The sequence below is a fragment of the Podarcis raffonei genome, chromosome 16 (genome assembly GCF_027172205.1).
Source record: "Podarcis raffonei isolate rPodRaf1 chromosome 16, rPodRaf1.pri, whole genome shotgun sequence".
NCBI lineage: Eukaryota > Metazoa > Chordata > Lepidosauria > Squamata > Lacertidae > Podarcis > Podarcis raffonei.
The window spans coordinates 38,676,191-38,696,501 of record NC_070617.1 but is presented as its reverse complement, the minus strand read 5'-3'; the positions used below and the strand labels follow the sequence as shown (position 1 = coordinate 38,696,501).

General features: G+C 47.1%; 1 protein-coding gene across 1 annotated transcript; it reads left to right on the top strand.

Moving 5' to 3' along the window:
- Window positions 1-1,427: 1,427 nt before the first annotated feature.
- KMT5A (lysine methyltransferase 5A) lies at window positions 1,428-19,858 on the top strand. The gene is made up of 8 exons (XM_053368520.1): window positions 1,428-1,581; window positions 5,201-5,319; window positions 6,918-7,074; window positions 10,560-10,767; window positions 12,251-12,338; window positions 13,894-13,953; window positions 16,031-16,221; window positions 17,471-19,858. Exons 1-8 carry the CDS (start codon window positions 1,572-1,574, stop codon window positions 17,679-17,681), a joined length of 1,044 nt encoding a protein of 347 aa, XP_053224495.1. The 5' UTR covers window positions 1,428-1,571; the 3' UTR covers window positions 17,682-19,858.
- Window positions 19,859-20,311: the final 453 nt, after the last annotated feature.

Below are 20,311 nucleotides of genomic sequence, written 5' to 3'. Positions count from 1 at the left end.
CACCCCCACCCATTTGTCCTTTGACAGAAGGCCACTTCCATACTTAGATGATAACTATGACCTTCCCCTGGCTAATTCAACAATGGAATCTTCCAATGGATTTTAACCCTTGCTGGACTCAGGAATTAGAAGGGATGCAAGCATCATACAGCCTAACCTCCACTCCAGTTTACACCATTATGTTACAGGATGCACATCTGAGGTGTTTTGTGTTTATTTAAATATTAGTTGAATTGTTTTAATGAATTGGCCTTCATGGTACATTCCACCTCTACAATTTTATGCTTCTAACTTGTATTTAGACACTTGGACACTTTTTATATAAAAAACAACTATTAAATAATAAATAATAGCTATTAAAGAATAATCTCACTTGTGAAGAATACAACTTCAGCAGCGCCATAGTTGCATGTCTCCTCAGAAGTAAAACTCCTTGGTGGTTCAATAGTTATGCACAGCATATTGGGAGAAGGCAGTGGGGTCTGCATTGTGTTTTACTCGAGCTCCAAGAATCACCAACAGGAGTCAGGCGAAAGAGACGTTCACTCAGGGCTCACCCATACTGCTGATTAATGTGGACAGAAAGCTCCCTGTACCTCCATTGATTCTTTCTTGTCTATAAGATGTTGTCCCATAGACAAGTCCTATATCACTGCTTTCCCCCACTTTCCTCACCCTCAATCCAGACTTTCTCTTACCCTCTCCTTTATGGAGTATCTGATACAGTATGAGGAAATATAGATTGTGGGAGGGAAAATGAGAGGAGGGTAGGAATTTTAAGATGTTTCAGTATTTTAACCTTTGCATATTTTAAAGTAGGTTTGTAATTTTTTCTCGGTGTTATTATTTAATCTTTTTGTAAACCGATTTGAGGTTTTTTTTTACAATCAAACAATGAAACGAGCAAGCAAACAGATCCCACACCTGTTTTACAGCCTTAGGGTGCAACCCTAAACCCCCTTATTGGAGAAAAAGCCGCAGCTTGAACTCTGTGGCACTTCCTATCAGCTACGTGTGTTTCCTTATGCCGGCGCCTCTCAAACTTGCGTCCCCAGCTGTTGTTGGACTACAAGTCCCATCAACCCTAGCTAACAGGACGAGTGGTCGGGAGATAATGGGAGCTGTAGTCCAACCACAGCTGGGTCCTTCCGCCTGCTACACATAATAACTCGAAACTGTTACACACACGTGGAGTTAGTCCCGCCGAAAGGAGGGACAACTATCACCCTTCTCCTCCTATCATGCGCCTGCTCTCCCCCTCGCTCGCCAATCAGCGGCAGCCGAACGCCAATTTTAAACACTCCTCCTCGGGAAGGTGTTCTGAGGTTCAAGTGCAGAAAGGGAGCTCTAGCCAACCAGAGGCCGGGAAAACGTGAGCGGCGGGCAGCCGGACCAATCGAACGACAAGGAGAAACTCCACTGTATCCATTTTTTTGAAAGCGGTTGAGAGGTTGGGGAAAGCCTGCCGCATCTTTGCTGCGGGTTGTCCAAAACGGGGAGAAAGGAGCCCCCCTCGGCTGGTTCTCGTCTGCCACGTTTGCTGCTGGCTGTGAGCTTTGCTACTAGCGACCATGAGCAAAGGTATTCCTCCCCATTGCTTTGAGGACTATTATGGGATGGGGTTTCGGGAAGAATTTGATATGGGAGGAGTGGGGTCCCAAATGGAGAGAGATGGTGGGGAGTGGGGGGCAAAGCGTGCTTTGGAGAGCAGGCGAAGATGGGAAGTGGGTAGGGGTCTGCCTTTTGAGGAGTGGATTTTTAAAAGTGAACTGAAGCTAAGCTGCAGGGTGGGAGATGGGATTTTTGATGCGTGGCTGGAAAAATTCAAATTGTCCTGGGGGTGGGGAGCAGGGACACCTTACAAGCGGGAACCATGGATGGTGGTCCCCAGTTTTAGACGATTCTGGCACTTCTAACAGCAAAAGGAGTGGGGCTTCCCCTCGGACCTGATTCTACCAGTTCTTCTGATATCCTTTGAGCTTTTACAGTGTGTAACTGTAATGGATAGTTGCTGAAGGGAGTTGAATTATACCAGTGTTTCTCAAACTTGGTTCCCCAGCTGTTGTTAAGGCGATGTGCATAATCCATAGCTAGCAGGACCAGTGGTCGGGGGCGGGGTGTTGGGATGTGGTTGTTACCTGCATCTAGGATTAGTTGTCTAGCAGCATGGCTTTTAAAATTGATTAAATCTGCAATGTCATTTAGCTGGGAGTATGCCCCAGTGAATTCAGTAGGACTTACTTGGAACATGGTTAGGATTTGTGCTGACAGTTCTGAAGGGCCCTATCTAAGGAGAGGCATTCATTTCTGAATATGAGATAATGCCTCTTCTAAAGTGGAACCCTCCCATCCATGGCTTTCATAATTTTAATTTTAAAAAATCAAAAATAAGCCTGCTGTTTAATTAATATTGGAAGCACTTTAAAAAAAAATAAAGGAAAAGGATCTGAATCGATAAATTGTGGAAGCTGCCGAAATTAAGATTTGTATGTAGAATAAAATATAGTGTTTTGTTAATTCACCCTTCTGAAGACTGTTGTTGTTGTTTTGGTATTTTTTAAATTTGCATTTTCACATACTGTACAACAAACATTTGAAAGACAAATAAAAAAACAGCAGCTACGGTAGTTGCTTAATTATCAAGGATGAAAGTGTATCTGGCAGCTTAAGGTTAATGGCAATACAAAGAGAATGCCTACACTGTGAATTAAGGTCATTAGTCCAGTAAATTCCCCCAAGGTTTCCATGAGTTTGATGTGGTTGTCTGAATTGATAATCACATCATGTTTAAGAGGTGAATGCCAAGCAGTGTAGGAGGATAAAAGATCAAATTTGCCACTGGCTACTTTGATTTGGCATGTCAATTTCCCAACCTGGGCAACTGACCAAACATGTACGGTATGTACCAAGAATCAACAGACAAACCTGATGCAGAACCCCAAGATTTGGCTACTTCCAGATGTGTAGCCACAAATAAGAACATTAGCATCTCCCTCTAGAAATTGTTTAAGGTTAGAAGTTCAGGTGATGGGGGCACTGTAAGGAATGCATAATTGAATATGAGATCACCTCAAAAAGGATGCTGAAGAATTGGAAAAGGTTCAGAAAAGGGCAGCCAAAATGATCAAGGAGATGGAGCAACACCTCTGCTAGGAAAGTACAGGGGTACCTTGGGTTAAGAACTTAATTCGTTCTGGAGGTCCGTACTTAACCTGAAGCACCACTTTAGCTAATGGGGCCTCCTCCTCCTGCTGCGCCACCAGAGCACAATTTCTGCTCTCATCCTGAAGCAAAGTTCTTAACCTGAAGCACTATTTCTGGGTTAGCGGAGTCTGTAACCTGAAGTTTATGTAAACTGAAGCGTATGTAACCCAAGGTACCACTGTACAGTACTTATTTACACAGTGCATAGTTATCAACTATGGAACTTGTTTGCACAGGAGGTCGTTATGGCCACCAACTTGGATGTCTTTAAAAGAGGATGATGAGACAAATTCTTGGAAGAAAAGACAACCTGTGGCGACTAACCATGATGCTGCTGCTCTGCTGCATGGTTGGAGGCCGTAATGCTTCTGAATGCCAGTTGCTGGAAACTGGAGGAGGGGAGAGGCTCTTGGGCTTGGATCCTGCTTGAAGATGGCCACTGTGAGAACAGGAGGCTGGACTGGACGAGACACTGACATGATCCAACAGTCTCTTATGTTCTTAAGTAGTATCTGGGGTACCTTGCATAAATGTTAGGAGGATGTGAACCGTGGTACTGTGTGCTGGGAAATCTGAAGGAATATGGAGTTGAGGCAGTTATAAGTGTAAGGTTGCAGCCATGGCTCAGGTCCCAGATTTTGTAGCACAACCACCTCCAAGGAAGCAATTTGCTTTTGCTCAGAGAGGTATAAGGAGTTATTCTATGACTGGAGCTATTCCATGACTAAGACATCACACAAATACATAGTCAACTTTTCCATTTTCTTGCAAGGAATCCTATTTTAAGGGAATTTAAGGGAATTTCCCTTTAAAAAAAGGGAAACGTTGACAGCTATGCACCAATAAACTTGTGAACCTACACACCAAGGATCCTTCAACTTGGCACCCTCCAGGCGTTTTGGACTACAACTCCCATCAGCCACAGTCTGTATGGCCAACAGTCATCAATAATGTGAATGGAAGTGCAAAACTGAACACAGTGAATATGCACAGATAAATGTCAAATGTCTGAGGCTGCCTGTATTTATGACTTGGTTGTTTTGCAATTATTCTGTTTCCCTGCCACAATATTTCAGTCTATAGGCTGTGGAGCCTTAGGTACAAAGCCTTAGGTACAAAGGCAGGGCAAAGAGTTATTTGGCAGATAAAGTGCAGATGACAGCAGAACTCTCTGGGGAGGAGGGTTTCTACTTTGTAAGGGGTCTGGGGCTCCCTGTGGAATAAGAAAAAAGAAGCTTTTTAAAAAGCTATCTTGGGGGTGCATACAATTGCAGGTTCTTGTGTGGCATGCAGAAATCCAACAAGTCGTGTTTGTTGGTGTCAGTGCCTCTTCAGTGTCTTCCTGCAGCACCATTATTAAAGAATCTGAAGTCCTAATGCAAAGGTGTGAGCTCTAGGGGTGAAGGGGGAAGCTGAGCGGTAGCAGGAGGTGGATGTTTTGGGGGCGCCGGGGGAAAGCCATGCTATGGATCAAGCGCTGTCATAAATACCGGGAAGGAAGGAAGGGTAACTTGGGAAACTCATACAGCGTTATGTGTGTGTTTGAAGAGGCCGGAAACTACATCTGAGGGTCTGGAAGTGGGGTAGGTTATGCTCAGTGCATATCAGGGCCGCTGTTTTGGGGGGCTTAATTAGGCTGCCTGTGCGGGAGGGGCGGGAAATCAAAGGGAGAAAGGCTTTTGCGGGGGCGGGAGACTTGGGATGAATGGCGATTTGGTCTGTGCCGGAGCTTGAAGCCTGGCAGCTGGAATCGGGGTCGGCGGGGGGGGGACGGAGATGACCCCTGGCTGCTGAGCTGCCTGCCGCGGCTCCACCTGCTGGCCGGGAAGGAGCCTGGCCGGCCCTTTAAACATGGCGGTGGTGGGAAGCGGGGCAGCGGCGGCGGCGGCGGCGGCTCCTCTTGCGCGCCGGGGGCTCCGGGCATGAGCCGGCGCCGCGCTCTGACCGCCGCCTTTGCCCGGCCTCTTCCCGCCACCCGACCCCGCTCCACCCGCAGGCCGGAGGAGGAGGCGGAGGAAGATGTCCCGACCCCGAGAGGGCAGAGCCGACGGCGGCGCGGAGGTGGTCGCCGAGAGCGCCGAGAAGCGGGGCGCCAGCCGGCCCAGGATGAACGGGGTAAGCCGGGGGGTGGGATCGCTGCTTCCCTTCCTCTCCCCCAGCCTCGAATCTTCCCCCGGCCCCTTCCCCGTAGCTCTCTCTCTCCTGCCCCGCAGCTGCCTAAAGGAGACGGCCAGGCTGCTCGGCCTCTCCAGCGCGCCCTGGGCGCAGCGCGGCGCCACCGAAGCGGGCGGAAAGGGCCTCTGGCGCCGCCCGGCGCGCCCGGCTCGTGGGCTCGGAAGCGCAGCCGGGGACGCCGCGCCGGGGGCTCCCCCTCCCCGGTCACTCGCCCCCGCGAGGGCCTTTGCTGCTGCTGGCGGGGCGCGGTCCGTGATCCTCCCCGCCTTCGCCTTTTTGGTCACCTTCGGGTCCCACCAAGTCGGAAGGTTGGAAATGGCAACTCAAGATCCTGTTTGGAAAAAGAGCCTTTTAAAGTAGGGGGCGAGAGCCCCTGGACTTCTCAGGAACTTTAAAAATGAGTTGGGGTACAGATCCGGATGGTAGCCTTTTATGGGCTTGCCCCCCCCCACGAAGAGTATTTTATACTCCAGATTGTGTATGCTGTTCACCCAGGGCAACTCTGATCAAGCAGCCTGCATCAATCCCCATTTTATAGATGAGGCCAGAAAGGAATTGGCTAACCGAGGCCAGCATGTGAGTACATTGCTGAGCAAGGATTTGAGCCCCTGCCTCCTTGCTCCAAGCTCAGAAATAGAGCACTAGGTCTTAAAATGAGACATTCCCCCCCCTTTCTCCTCACACCCCTCTGCTTGCTGCTACTTTCATTATCACTACTGTTATTGTTATTTCTAAAGTGCTTCAAAAGCTAAATGCTGTACAAAATTAGACCTTTTCTCCAGGGATAGAACTGTTGGTCCCTTGTACCATTTTGAAAGTGTAATATTTACTTGGAAACAAATCCCTCTGTTTTAGTGGGCATTGCTCCCTAAGGCAGCAGTTACCACTGTGGTGTCCACAGAGGCTCCCCCTTCTATTCTCCCTAGTAGAATAAGATATGGTGTGCACTTAGTTGTGTCTGGGTAGAGCCCCTAATATTTTCTCCAGTTTGCAGATTGTTGGTGTTACTAGATTATTACCTGCCCTTCACCAAAAGGTACCAGGGCAGGTCAGCAGCTGTATAGCCCTGAATGTGACAGGAGAGGCTGCTTGCCTTCATGCCTCAGTTGTAGGCTTCCTGGTTAGCCACTGGGAGTGGCAGGATGCTGGACAGGATTCGACCTTTGGTTTGACCCAGCAGGGCTTTTCTTATGTGCTCAGTCCTATTCATGACGTGGAAAAAATTCACATTGAGTCCAGTAGCAGTTACTGCCATGTCAGTGTGCTATGATTGTGTGCATGTGCACTGCCACTAAGAATCCTAGTCATGTTTTTCTCTTCCAGTGTTGCATCCTGATATTTTATTGGGAATTGTACACATAGTTGTAAACCTCAGCTTCAGGGGCTAGAAACTTGGTGAGTTCCCCACTCCGCCCACCCCCAAAAGAAAGCTGGCATTATCCACCACAATTCTAGAGTTGCATTTTTAAGAAGCACAAAAATAGGCCAAGAGAACCCGTGTGCCTGCATACTAGAATATTTTGACTGTTTCATTTTAGGAGAACATATTTACTTGCCAGTCCAAAATCTATACCTACATGAGTCCAAACAAACCTCCTTCTGTACGACCTCCACTTCAAGAGGAAAACTCTGCCACACATCATGAGGCAAAATGCCAGAGCAAAATGGGGAATGAAAGCTACAGAAAAGGAGACGGTAAGCATGAGCTTTTGTTATTAGCGACTTGGTTGGCAATGGGGCCAAACCCATTTCGATCAAGGTGTGTGTGTGTGTGTGTGTTTGCACACACATGCATGTTTCTTTTTAAATTTGTTGCCTAGATTTCACTCAGAGGGAAAACGCTTTTTCACGAGCACCATAAGAGGTTTCTTACAGTGATGTTGCATCATCTCTGTGGGTGCTGCATCTTTCCCCTTCCCCACCCCACGTTGTATCCTCACAACAGCCCTGTGAGGTAGCTTAGGCTGAGAGACAAGGATGAGCCCAGATCCATCTGGAGAGCAGAGATGTGAACACAGCTCACCCCCCCCCCAGCCCATCCACATTCAACTTTTCATTTTTATTTTTAAAGATATTTATTGAGTTTTTCCACCTTAATACATTAAAAAATCAAAAAACAAAAAACAAAAAAGTTAAAAACACATAAAGTTTACAATCCGTATTTTCAATAACATATTTCCCTGACTTCCCCACACCTCCCCTTCTTATATTCCAATTCAATTTGTTAGTTCAACAAGTTCTTATCCCCAATTTTTGACCTTTTTATATTTAATTCATTTTAGAAAAACCAATTTTAACTTATAAACATCAATATTTGTACATCAGTGCTCATTCTTAAAACTTTTTTCTAAAGTCGACCCAAATTCCCTTCCACGAATTCCCCAATTTTCATACTAATAACAAAACAAAATAAAAAAACAGATTATAATTGTACACCCTTTGGATTCCCAAACCCCACCCCACCCTTTCCCGGTTTCGATCCCCAACAAATGTCCATCAGTCTTAGTCTACTATCAGCCTGGAGACCTCACGTCCGAGGCTCTTAATTCTCTCTCAATTCCTCTCTGCCGTTTTTTTTGGTAGTCCTTAGTATTAAACACCACATCTCGGAGAAGCTCTGTCCCAGTAGGGTCCATGTTTCTTCCAGCCAGACCTCCATACTTAAAAGTGGAGCCCGAATCTTGTTTCTTACTCCTTTTAAGTCCAAATGTCCCGAAAGCTCCAACTTCCACCTTAATCAAATTTGTAATCCATAGGTCTTCAGATCTCCACATAAGGAGATCTCTCCATTCTTCAATCTCCAATTCAGACCAGATTTTCAACATCCAGTACTTATTTTCCTTTGTAACCATCATGTCAGGCCTCTGGCTCTCCTTTGTCATCTGCAACATTACATCTCCTCCTTCCTTTTCCTCAGAAACAACATATATCTCTTTCTCCACACTCTCAAATCTCTCAAGTTTCTCTTCTTGTCCAGCTGCATGAACTTCCTGAGTCAAATCCTTATCAAATTCAATGAATTTGTTTACTGTTAAGTCCAGAGTTGCAACATTGGTAGCCAAAACATCAATTTGGCCTTGTAACTTTCCCAAGAGAAGAAAAACTCTGTCCAATTTAGCTTGAATTTTTCCTCCTTCAGCCATTCTTGTAATGTCCCAAAACCCCCTCTAGAGGGATTTTGGTTACTTAATCTTCCTTCCAGTTCAAATCCAAAAATCAAGTTAGTTTGTATCAGTTCTTCCTTGTTTTCAACAAAATATAACCAAATTGTAACAAATATATCCAGCAGAGACAGCAGAAACAAAGTTCTCTTTTTCCTTCTTGACAGCTAATTTGACAGCTGTCAAACTCTTCTATATCTCCTCAACAGGCTCTCTCGCGGATCACTCCCAGGTCCGGGGGGGTGGCACTTCAGCTCTCAAAATTAACTCTTATCCTCCAGTAAAATTACTTATACTGCCAAATCGTGAAATTAATGTCTTTTACCCAATAAAGAAGAAGAAGTTCTCTTGACCTTAGTTAACTAGTCCTTGCTTTAAATTATTTACAAGACGGGGAGACGGACTTCCTGTTTGCGCCTTCCCCGATCGTGCCTAATTCAAAAAAATTTTTTCTTTGCAAATCCAATTTCCGTACTACTCACGGGTTGTTGCTTTTAAAGTCCAATTGTTCACAAGAAGAAGTCAGCGCTCTCCGACCATGGCATGCGGCTTCACTCCGCAGGAGAAGCAGTCGACTCTTAGCACCGCGCCGCTCGCCCCGTCCCCCGTTCCGAAGCCTTTAAAAAGGCTCCTTCGCGGATCGGGGGGGCGCAAATGGTGCCCACCGAGTCACCAGGTTCACAGGCTTCAGCGCCTGTGATTTCTGAGGGTTCCCGTGTCGCCGCAGCGGCAAGACCCAAATCCTGCGGAGCCGATTCCCTCCGGAGCTCGGAGGGAATCCGCCATTAGTCGATGGCACTAACCCGGAAGTTCCACATTCAACTTTTCAACCACACTGACTCTCAAGCTCTCTAGAGTCTAGACCAAGGGAGGCTAAGCTTTTTCACTGCAAGGGCCACATTGCTTAGTTGGAAAAAAAGTTGAGGGGAAGGGCACCCGGTACCTCCCCAACCCCAAGCCAACATGTTTTGTGTTTACAGGGAGGATTTGCATATCCTAGTATCCAGGGCATTCCTAAGGTGGAGGTAGAGACCAGGGGGAGGTATCCAGTGCTGGATTACCCATTAGGTAGACTAAGTACATGCTTGGGGCATGAGATGTTTTATTAAAATAATGTGGCATTTGAAGAAGCATCATGGGAAAATATATCCTACAAATGTTAATTTAACTAATGCAAAAGAATCAGATCCTGTGTTGTAAAAAATATATGTTTTATTACTGATATAGTATTCTGAGTTATATGTTCCTGATTTGGTCTCATCCCCCGTCCCCCAATGAATATTGTGCAATTTGGTTTCTTTGTTGTTTTTATTTTGAATTACATACCAGGGAGGGCGCAATAATCATTTCAGTCCTTAGGGCCTTTAAAGGTCTTAATGTGCCCCATGTTGTGTTCAGTGTGGTGCTGAGTTGAGGTCACTTACAGACTGACTTGTTCCACTGGTGAAAAGTGTCACCCCAGTGGAACGCTGTTGTGCTAGAGAATGCCTAAGTAGGGTGCTGGCAATATCTGTGACATAACAGACTGCGCAATCTATCGCACAATGGGCTTCTGCTTGCACAAAATGGTTGTGCTGGATTTCTCGCTTGCGCAGTGTTAAATCCCACCTGTCCACTAGCACTGGATACAGCCCAGAGGTAACATTCAGGTTTGTTGCTCTGCACACCTTTGCCTCTGGTCTCCTCTATTACTGGCATGCGGCCTGAGGAATGTTGCCCAGATGGTAATGCAGCCCTTGAGGCAAAAAGAGAGAGAAGATTTCTGAGACGTGCGGTAGAGGAACCAAGGTTTGGGTGGGAAGCAGAGCTCACTTACTACAGCACTCCCATGTCCATTCAGTTGTTGGATGGGTTTAGCCGTCAAACGCATCTGTCTATCTCCACAGCCTTTTTCGCCTCCTGTGGGTTAGAATAATGTTTAAACTGGAGCACTGTTTTGACATGGAGCAAAGCAGATGTGAGCCTCCTCTCCTTTCATGTTGATTTGCATTCCCCCCCACCCCCGACCATCATTTGCAGACAGACTAAATATTGGCAATGCAGCCGACAACACTATGAAATCTGAGGACCAGAACAGCAAAGAGTGTGAATCTCCAGCCTCCTTCTCTAGTCCCAAACCCGAAGCCCCACAGCCTCCAAAAGCCCTGCCTCCAGAGCCCGCTGATGCAGCAAACAGAAAGGAAGCCCCGAGGAAAGGTAGCAAGACCAAACCTGGCTCCAAGAGAAAGTAAGTGTGGCTCCAAGAGTGGCTCTGGAATACAAGTGATAAGGCAGCTTTCAGGCTTACAATCTGAAAGTCATGACACAAAAGGAAGAGCAGAGGTTGAGGGAGGAGTGGGGGAAAGCGAGCACTGTTCTTAGTTTTGGAGTTCTTGTAATATCCAGCTGGAATGGAAAATAATTTGAAGAGAGGAGGACCATAAGTTGCTGGTCTCTCAGCAGGGCTGGTGGCAAGACCCTGCAGTCCGGTTTTTCTTCCTTTCTTGTAGCCTGATAGAATGGCTTTTCTTGGCTTAATAAAGCGGTCACTTTTTAAATGGGGCTAATGCCTGCTTAGGGACGTGGGTGGCGCTGTGGTCTAAACCACAGAGCCTAGGGCTTGCCAATCAGAAGGTCGGCAGTTCGAATCCCCATGACGGGGTGAGCTCCCGTTGCTCGGTCTCTGCTCCTGCCCACCTAGCAGTTCAAAAGCACATCAAAGTGCAAGTAGATAAATAGGTACCACTCCGGCAGGAAGGTAAACGGCATTTCCATGCACTGCTCTGGTTCGCCAGAAGTGGCTTAGTCATGCTGGCCACATGACCTGGAAGCTGTACTCCGGCTCCCTTGGCCAATAAAGCAAGATGAACGCCGCAACCCCAGAGTCGTTTGCAGCTGGACCTAACGGTCAGGGGTCCCTTTACCTTTACCTTTTAATGCCTGCTTATTGTCACTAGAGTGCAGTCTGTAAACAGTAAAAAAATAATACTTTACATGCAACTCCCGTTTTGCATGCATTCTGAGAACATGCAACTGTGCTCACGTTCATCACCACAAACCTAGAAGTGGCAGAAAAGGGGGGTGGGGTGGGTTTATGCATGCTCTGCCGACATACATGATGACCCAGAATGTAATCCCCGTGCAAAATGAGGGTTGCCTGTACTCCCAAGCATAGCAATAATGACACCTAGTGGGAATAACCAATTATCATAACATGAAGAGGATGAAAAGGACACACAAGAGGAAGAGGGGAATCACAGAGTTGTAGAGTTGGAAGGGACCTCAAGGGTCATCTAGTCCAACCTTCTGCAACATAGGAATCACAGCTAAATCACAGGAAAGAGGTTGGACATTTAAAAATTGATCACATAAACTGACTGTATAAGCGGTGATTTCAATTGCAAGGTGATTTTGGGTGTTGTTACAGTATAATGTAGGGGCTGGGAATCTGTGGCTTGTGGGATGTTGTTGGACTCCCATCAGCCGCAGCTGGCATGGGTGTTGGGAGTCCAGCAACCCCTGAAAAGCCACAGCCCCCCTCCCCATCTCCAAGCCAAAAGGATGCAGAGCTTTGAGGGGACACTGAGCTCTTTCCCAAGCAGAATGGGGATGTGGCAACCTCATAGGCATATTAAGCACAGAGATGCCTTGTCCTGGGAGATACGAGGCTGATTTAAGGGGAGAGTGGGGGAGCCCCTGGGCGTTCATGTGGCTTTCTCCATCTCTCTCAGAGCCCAAGGGAAAACGCAGCAGAACCGAAAGGTCACAGATTATTTCCCTGTTAGAAGAAGCTCCCGGAAGAGCAAAAAAGAATTACAGGTACTGTCTTCTCTTGTGGTGCCTCTTCAAACAACTTTGCCAAATACCCCTTGGGGACAGATATTCCACCAAGGAACTGTGAAAACTCTTGCAAAGGGTACCATGGGAATGACTGCCCCATCTGACAGCCCAGTTCTCCCACCTTGTTCCTGGTTTTGTTTCTTTTAATTCCACTTGCTTATTTAGTCACTTTTGGGAGCCAAGCAAAGCCTAGCAAAGCAACAAACAGAGAGAAACTTAAGGTATACAGACATACAAATACATGGGGGGTGCTGAGTTAGATCATCAGCGTTCTCTTAAAGGCAATAGTAGAAAATTGTATGGTTTTAGGCCTCCTTTGAATGCCAGACCCTGACAGGGCCAAACAAATGATAACAGGAAGAGAGGTATACAACTTAAGGGCCACCACTGGGAAAGCCCTGTCTCATGTGCTCACCAATGCAGTCATTAAAAAAAATTTTTTTTTAGTGTCGTCAGTTTCACCCAGTGGGCACATGAGCAGGACCCCAAGATTACTGATCCTGCATTACAAATTTTAGTGGTCTCAGACTTTTGATTTTAAGTTTTGTTTGTAAGCTGCATTGCGTTTGTTTTCTCATGCAGCCTTTTTCACTAGCTCCTGGTTTCTAAACCCTACTGCAAGGGTTGGAACCTTTGGCCTGCAGACCAGTCTAGGCCTGCCTGGGTGTCCAGGTTAGCCCATGAGGAGATTTCCCACAAATCACACCCACCTGTCTCTCAGCTGATGCCACGGGGTGATATCAGTTGACAGGCAGGAGAGCAGGGTTCCCTTCTGCTGGGGTCTCCTTCACCAGAGCATTCCCTGTGGGCAACTTGCTGGCCAAGCAGGCCCTGGCGGTCAGCAGGATTAAACCCTTCGCTCACCAATCCTCTTTCTCCCCTGCCCCTTAACACAGGACTAGGGACCCTGTGGCCCTCCAGAGGTCGTTGGACTTCAACAGCCATCAGCCCCAGGCAGCATGGCCACTGGCCCAAGCTGGAGGAAGTTGTCTTCCATCAACCTTGGGACATCATAGGTTCTCCATCACAGACATGATATGAGGCTTTGAGAAGCCTTTTGCCACTTCATGCATATAACAAAGGCGAGACTTTTGCTTCCGTGTGTGTATCGTACTTATATTCCTGAATTTACACAAAATAAGGGCTGTGGAATGCTTATATGAAATGGGAGGTTTTATTTTATCGTTGTGCAGTAGCAATCCTATGTGCATTTACAGGGAAACAAGTCTCGCTGTGATCAGTTCGACCTCCTAGTAAGTGTGTGGTTGTGTGTTAGGATTGCAGCCCAGCCCTTTTGCATAAATGCTGTATCCCTCATCATGTTTGCTTGAGAGTAAGCCTTCAGGAACTTTCTAAATAATAGCACTTAGGCAGTGATCCTGTGTACACTTTGCATGTCTACTCAGCAGTAAGCCCCATGGAGCCCAGCAGTGCTTCCTCCCTTGAAAGAGTGCATGGGATCACAGCCCTAGGCTCATTCTTCTAAAGGTAGTGTTTCCAAGTAGCATTGCTATGTTTCTTGATCTCTTTTCAGATAGAGGAGAAAAAACGGATAGATGACTTAATAGAGAGCGGCAAAGAAGATGGCATGCAGGTAACGGCAACAGCATCATGGCACTGCTGCTGGCAGTGGTTGTCCTCCAAGGGCAGGCGTGGGCAGACAGTGAACCTCCAGGTGAACTATGGTTCCCATCAGCCCATAGCATGACCAATGAGCAGGAGTGATGAGGCTGTAGCCCAGCAGCTACTAAAAAGCTACAGGCTCGCCATTCCGCCTTGGGGCAGCCTTCCCCAACCCCTTTGGGTGACAACTCCCATCAGTGCCAAGCAGCACAGTTGCAAGCCCAGGAGTTCCTCCCAGTCCACCACCTTGTGGAGAGTAAGTTCGCTATTAGTATACAGCAGGGGTACTGGGTAGGATACAGTGGTACCTCGGGTTACAGACGCTTCACGTTACAGGTGCTTCAGGTTGCAGACTCCACTAATAAGTCCTCGGGTTAAGAACTTTGCTTCAGGATGAGAACAGAAATCACGCTCCAGCAGCAGCGGGAGGCCCCATTAGCTAATGTGGTACCTCAGGTTAAGAACAGTTTCAGGTTAAGAACGGACCTCCAGAATGAATTAAGTTCTTAACCAGAGGTACCACTGTATTTTTAATGTAACCCCACCCCAAGTGGGAGGTATTTATTTTTAGTTGTTTGTAGTATTACAACAGATTATTGTAATGTAAAGATTTTTTAAGGTGTTTGTTGTTGCCTTGACCAAAATAAAGCAACTAACAAATTTAATAAATACAAATAATCATAATTCTGTCCTCCTCTGACCTCCAGTGAGGTAGCAGCTGCTTTGTGCTGGGTTCAGGCCGACTGCAACAAGAGAGCGGAAATCGGGTGTTTCTGCAGCAACAGTTGGCCTTGGACTGAGCCCCACACAGAGGCAGCAGTTCTGTCCCAGCCACAAACTCTGCTTTCTGTTAAAGGGCCCCAGCCTGCTCTGGCAGCCTTTTACTCTGACAGGACAGGGGAAGCTCTGGTTGCGCCGAGGGCTCTGTGGTGAAATCTTCCGAGGACAGCAGGGCGAAGCCCTTGGCTTCTGGGGCCTTCCCGGTGTGCGGTTCTGCTTCTGATTCAGAGGCCCCACCAATAGTGCATATTTAAAGCAGTGTTCCATCCCTTAAATTTCCCTCAGAGAATCCAGGGAATGGTGGTTGAACAAGGCTGGGCCAAGACTTCTTGGCAGCTGAGGCAAACCACAAAATGGCAACACACCCTGCTGGGGAAGAGGGGGTGAAGAAGATCTACATCTGGAACGAGGGGGGATGAAGATCTACATTGGGAAGGAAGGTGGGAGGACACTGGCAGCACCTTCTGTTCCCCTGTTTGCCAAGGAGGTGGAAGTTCCAGCCTCCAAGGAGGGCACCGCAGCCATTGCTGCCACTGTGGCAGCAGCAGCAGGCAATGGGTTCCTTGGAGGCCGGAACTGCTGCCCCTGTGGCTCCTGCTGCCCAAGATAGTCGCCCCACCTTGCCTCATGGGGGGGCCAGCCCTGGTGCTAAGAATCATTAGGAGACCCTCGTTCCCCTCACAGAGTTGCAGTTCCCAGAATTCCCTAGGAAGAAAGATTGGCTGTTAAACCACAATGAGAATTTTAGCTCTGTGAGGACAAACGGGGGGGGGGGGTATGTGTGTGTCTCCTAATAATGCTCAGCACCCTTAACAAACTACAGCTCCCAGGAGGCTTTGGGTAAGCCATGACTATGTAAAACAGCATCCTAGTGCTTTAAATATATGGTTCTGTTAGGGCCAGAGTCCCTGGACCGCTTCTCCAAAAGAAAGGGAAATATGACCCCAAGGTAACCAACTTGGTGCCCTTCAGATGTTACTGGACTCCAGCTCCCATCAGGCTTAGCTAGCACAGCCAGTGGCTGGGAATCATGGGAGTTGCAGTCCACTGACAACTGGAGGGTAGCCGGTTCCCCACAGAGCTTTGGGGTGTTTGATGTTGTAGGCAGTAATTTATTTTAGAAATTTGGGAGGTCTCAGAAGCAGTGCATAATATGTTAACAGGGATCGGCTCCTCAAAGATCCCACTGGAGACCCACAAGTCCATAGCTACAGCTGCAGTTGTCCCTGGCCTGCGGGTAGGTTAACATGTCTTCTCCTCCTTTGCAGATTGACTTCATTGATGGTAAAGGGCGAGGGGTCATTGCAACCAAGCATTTTAAACGAGGGGAGTTTGTGGTTGAATATCACGGGGACCTCATTGAGATCACAGATGCCAAGAAACGAGAAGCTGTCTATGCCCAAGACCCTTCCACTGGCTGCTATATGTACTACTTCCAGTACTTGAGAAAAACATACTGGTGAGCTCCACTCCTTCTGCCAAGATGCATCTTACATCAGGGCTGGGGAGCCTGTGGACTTCAACTCCCATCAGCCCCAGCCAGTAGGTCAGTGGTCATGGATGATGAGAGTTGTAGTCCAACAACATTGGAAAGGCCACAGAGTCCCTACCCCTAATTTGGAGGGTGAGGTAATGTTGCTTCAGACAGCTTCGCACTTGGGGTTTTCCTTGGCTTGGAGATATGAATGAAAATGGAAGGGGCATATTTCCCTCTTATCCTGGCAAAATATTTACTGAGAATCAAGCCATGTTAGAGTAGTTTGGAAGCTTTTTCTGCCTATGACTCCCATGACACAGAGCCAGGATGGGAGACGTGGTGCACCCGACGTTGTGGGACTCCAATTCCCTTCAGCCCCAAAGGACCAGGGCTGATGGGTGTTGTGTTCTGATGTCATACAGAAGGCTACAGACTTTCCCACCAGTGTGCTAGAGCACTGGTTCTCAAAGGGTGAGGCAAGTGTGGTGGAAAGATTCAAGGACAATTTAAACATTTAAACATTTCACATAGTATAGTTTAGTAATAATTTCTTTTGGATACACAACCAGGAACAGTATTCACGCTTTTCTTCAAGAGCATTGGCTACTCTACAGTTCTCCATGACATATTGTTGTGAACAGGGATTTTCAACTCTGACAAATATAGAAGATCAGAAAAGAGAGAGGCTTCTTTGTGTTGATGAAATGAGAGTCTGTTTGTCTCAAATTACGACCTAATATAGATGAGATTACCTGGAAAAAGCAAACTTACACCTCTCATTGTGTTTGTGTACATACTTAAGGTACATATTTAAGAGGCTTGTTTATAATTATTTTTGGGAATGTTTCATGCTCTTATGTAGCTGCATTGTTCTATACTTTCTGGATATCCCAAGATCACAGTATAAAGTAGTTGTGTTCTATGTCATAAATCAAGCACTGCTATGAATTTTTCTTTTTCTTTTCCAGTGTATTTCTTATCCCAAAAAAAAATCAGTGTGGCATGAACAAATTTTTATTCTAAACAAGTGTGAGAACCATTGGCCTAGAGCAGCTTTTCCCAACCTTGGACCAGCAGAGGTTGTTGGGCTAAAACTCCCCTCATTCCTAGCTAGCAGGGCGAGCGCTCAGGGATGGTGGGAATTGCAGTCCAAGAACATCTAGGGACCCAAGGCTTTGCTAGAGAAATTGTGCCTTTCTCGATTTAGTGTTCCTTCTCTTCTCTGCTCTAGTGTTGATGCTACAAAAGAGACCCACCGTCTTGGAAGGCTGATCAATCACAGCAAATGCGGCAACTGTCAGACAAAACTTCATGACATTGACGGCACCCCCCACCTCATTCTGGTCGCCTCCCGTGACATTAAAGCCGGCGAAGAACTCTTGTACGATTACGGAGACAGGAGCAAAGCTTCCCTTGAAGCTCACCCATGGCTGAAACATTAGCGCAACTTCCTGGAACGGACTTACCAAGAGGACTCTTGTTTACAGCTCTTGTGGTAGACCCTCTTCCTAAGTCTGCTCTGTAACGGTGATTTGAGATGGCCGCTGCAGGGTGGACGTCTTCCAGCCCTACCCCAAGCAGACTTGAACCTGAATTCCTGGTGATTTTAATTCATTATGCTCATTTGGATTTCCTAATCCTCACTTCCTCTACCCATCTGCATACGAACAGAAGAAATAATCAGTGATTCCTGACTTGGGATTTTTGGGACTGAATTTTTACCGATGAGAAAGCAGCTTTTACTAAGGTTTGTTCATTTTGAAGTCGCAGTTTTGCTCGTGGGAGGGAGGGAGGGAGGGCAGGGAAAGGATAATATTAGGAAATCAAATGTCTGAGGAGTGTTGACCATCTCAGGTGAACGTCAGGGGCAGGGGAGATACCTGTTTCCCCTTCCTCTTTGGTCACTGCTTCAGTGAATGCCTTTTCCGGGGCACATCAGACACTTCCGAACTTCATCTGGGATTCTCACAATTCACAGGTGGGTTCTGGTGCTATTAACAGAAATCAGATCCCTGCAAACATTGGGTCTAATCTAGGCAGGGATGTACTTGTCCCAGTAACCCTGGGGGCTGCAAATGGGGAGGAGAGGAAGGAGAAGTTTTGTTGCACAAGCAGAACAGCTGCATTGGATACGGTCCTGTTAGGTTGGCAACTAGATGGGCAAAGGGGTTATGTGATGCTCTGCTAAAGGTGAGCAAAGCTTTCTCCTTTCCACAGTGACTGTCCATGCAACCCTTCTGGCACTGATTATGCAGCTACTGCTTCTAGATGTACCTTCCTGGCTAAAGGAGGTAAACTGGAGCGAGTTGGTCTGTCATCACCTGCTTTGGACAACCATTGACTATATGGTCTGCCACCCTTCTCTGAAGCCTGGGAGGGGGAGCATGTGGTCCACTGGTGGACTACAACTCCCATCAGCCCAACCCAAGCAATGACCAATGTTCAGGGAAGATGGGTGTTGTAGTCCACTAACATCCCAAGGGAGCCACTGGTCTCCCCTCCTGTCTTAAACCCAGCACGGATAAGTAGTCAGAGAAAGGAAAAGCTCTTCCTGCATTTTAGGCCCCAGTGAGCGGCCTCTTGCCACCTTGGCATGGCCACACAGCTGTCCTTGTTTGGCTTCCTGCCACAAAGTCCTCCAGTGCTGCCAGGGGTCCGTAGGATTTAGGGACCCAGCCTCTGTTTATCTTTTTTAAAAGAGCTGTGAACTCCACTCCTGAGGTTGCTGGATTATTATTTTAAATTTATTTTAAATAAAGGGCGTTTGATCCATGTAGAACTGTGAAGCCAAAATGTTAATAATTAACTGCACTTCCTCTCTCTCTCTCTAATAGAAAAGAGGGAGGAGAATAACTTGGAGAAAACTCGATGCTTTTTATAGAATCAATGGCCGACTTTTGCTTAAGGGGATTTTTTTTTTAATGAAAGCTTCTTGGGACAAAGCTCTTTTTCAACAATCTGGCTGCTGGGAAGCATCAATCAGTTCTGGTGCGAACATGAGATTATTTATTTACTCTTGACTGCTCTTTGGGGACCATGTCCCCAAACTTGGACTTCCTCTTCTCTCTCTCTCTCTCTCTCTCTGGGTGGGTGGGTGTACACACACACACACACACACACACACACACACGCATGCATGTATGTGCACACACATACAGGCACCCTTGGCACATCTCCGATTAGATCTAGTGGGATTAAATAGGTACTTGCAGTATATCTCTTAGGGCAAGGATAGTGACCCTGTGACCCCCAGATGTTGCTGGAATCTAGTTTTCATCACCCCAGATCACTTGCCATCTTTGCTGCCACAGTTGGGAGGCAAAGTCCAGCAACATCTGGGGCACATCAGGTTTCCCACTCCTGATTTTGGCTGTGCTCCTCAAGCTGGCAGCAAGTGCTCTTGGATCTTGGCTGCATCCGAGGCTCTGGGAGACAGTTGGGGTGTGTATGTCCATGAATACTGTGACATCCTGGTTGTATGCTTGAGCAGCAAGTGGGGTGGGGTGGGGCAAAGGGAGATGGGACCTGACTTGGTAATGTATTTTTAAAAGCTTAAAAAAGACACCTTGAAGAAAATAATATTTCTCTGTATAAGAAAATAAAGTGATGTATTTATTAATGATGAATTGATTGCTTTAGCCAGCATTGCGGTTCTGCCTTCACCCTTTCCCAGCTGTCTCTGACCATGTTCTCACTGGGTGTCATTGGACTACAACTCCCATCATCCCTGGCCATTGGCTGGCTGGTTGAGCCTGATGGGATTTGAAGTCCGCAACACATAGAGGGCAGCAGAATGGGAAAGCTGCTTTTGAGTGTTGTCTGTGAGGTCATTTATTTGCCATGTGCGAGTATTTGGGCTTGTGGGAATACCAGTGGCAGTTTTGGGATAGCACAACTGGTTTGGCTGCACTGGGTGCCACACTGCAGGGGGGCGTCACGACTATGCTGTAGAACGGAGCGTGGGAAGCAGAGGGTGGGGGTGGTTGCCACTGAGTACACTGGGAAGCTCTTAAAATCCTGTGGCTGCAGCATGGAACCAGATTCAGCCTTCCTTTCCTCCCCCCCTCCTAAA

What these genes read in the sequence shown, in the direction of transcription:
- KMT5A (XM_053368520.1), top strand. An exon ending in GCCGGCCCAGGATGAACGGG is followed by an intron (nt 5,320 to 6,917) that starts GTAAGCCGGGGG and finishes GTTTCATTTTAG; the next exon opens with GAGAACATATTTACTTGCCA. An exon ending in AGAGCAAAAAAGAATTACAG is followed by an intron (nt 12,339 to 13,893) that starts GTACTGTCTTCT and finishes ATCTCTTTTCAG; the next exon opens with ATAGAGGAGAAAAAACGGAT.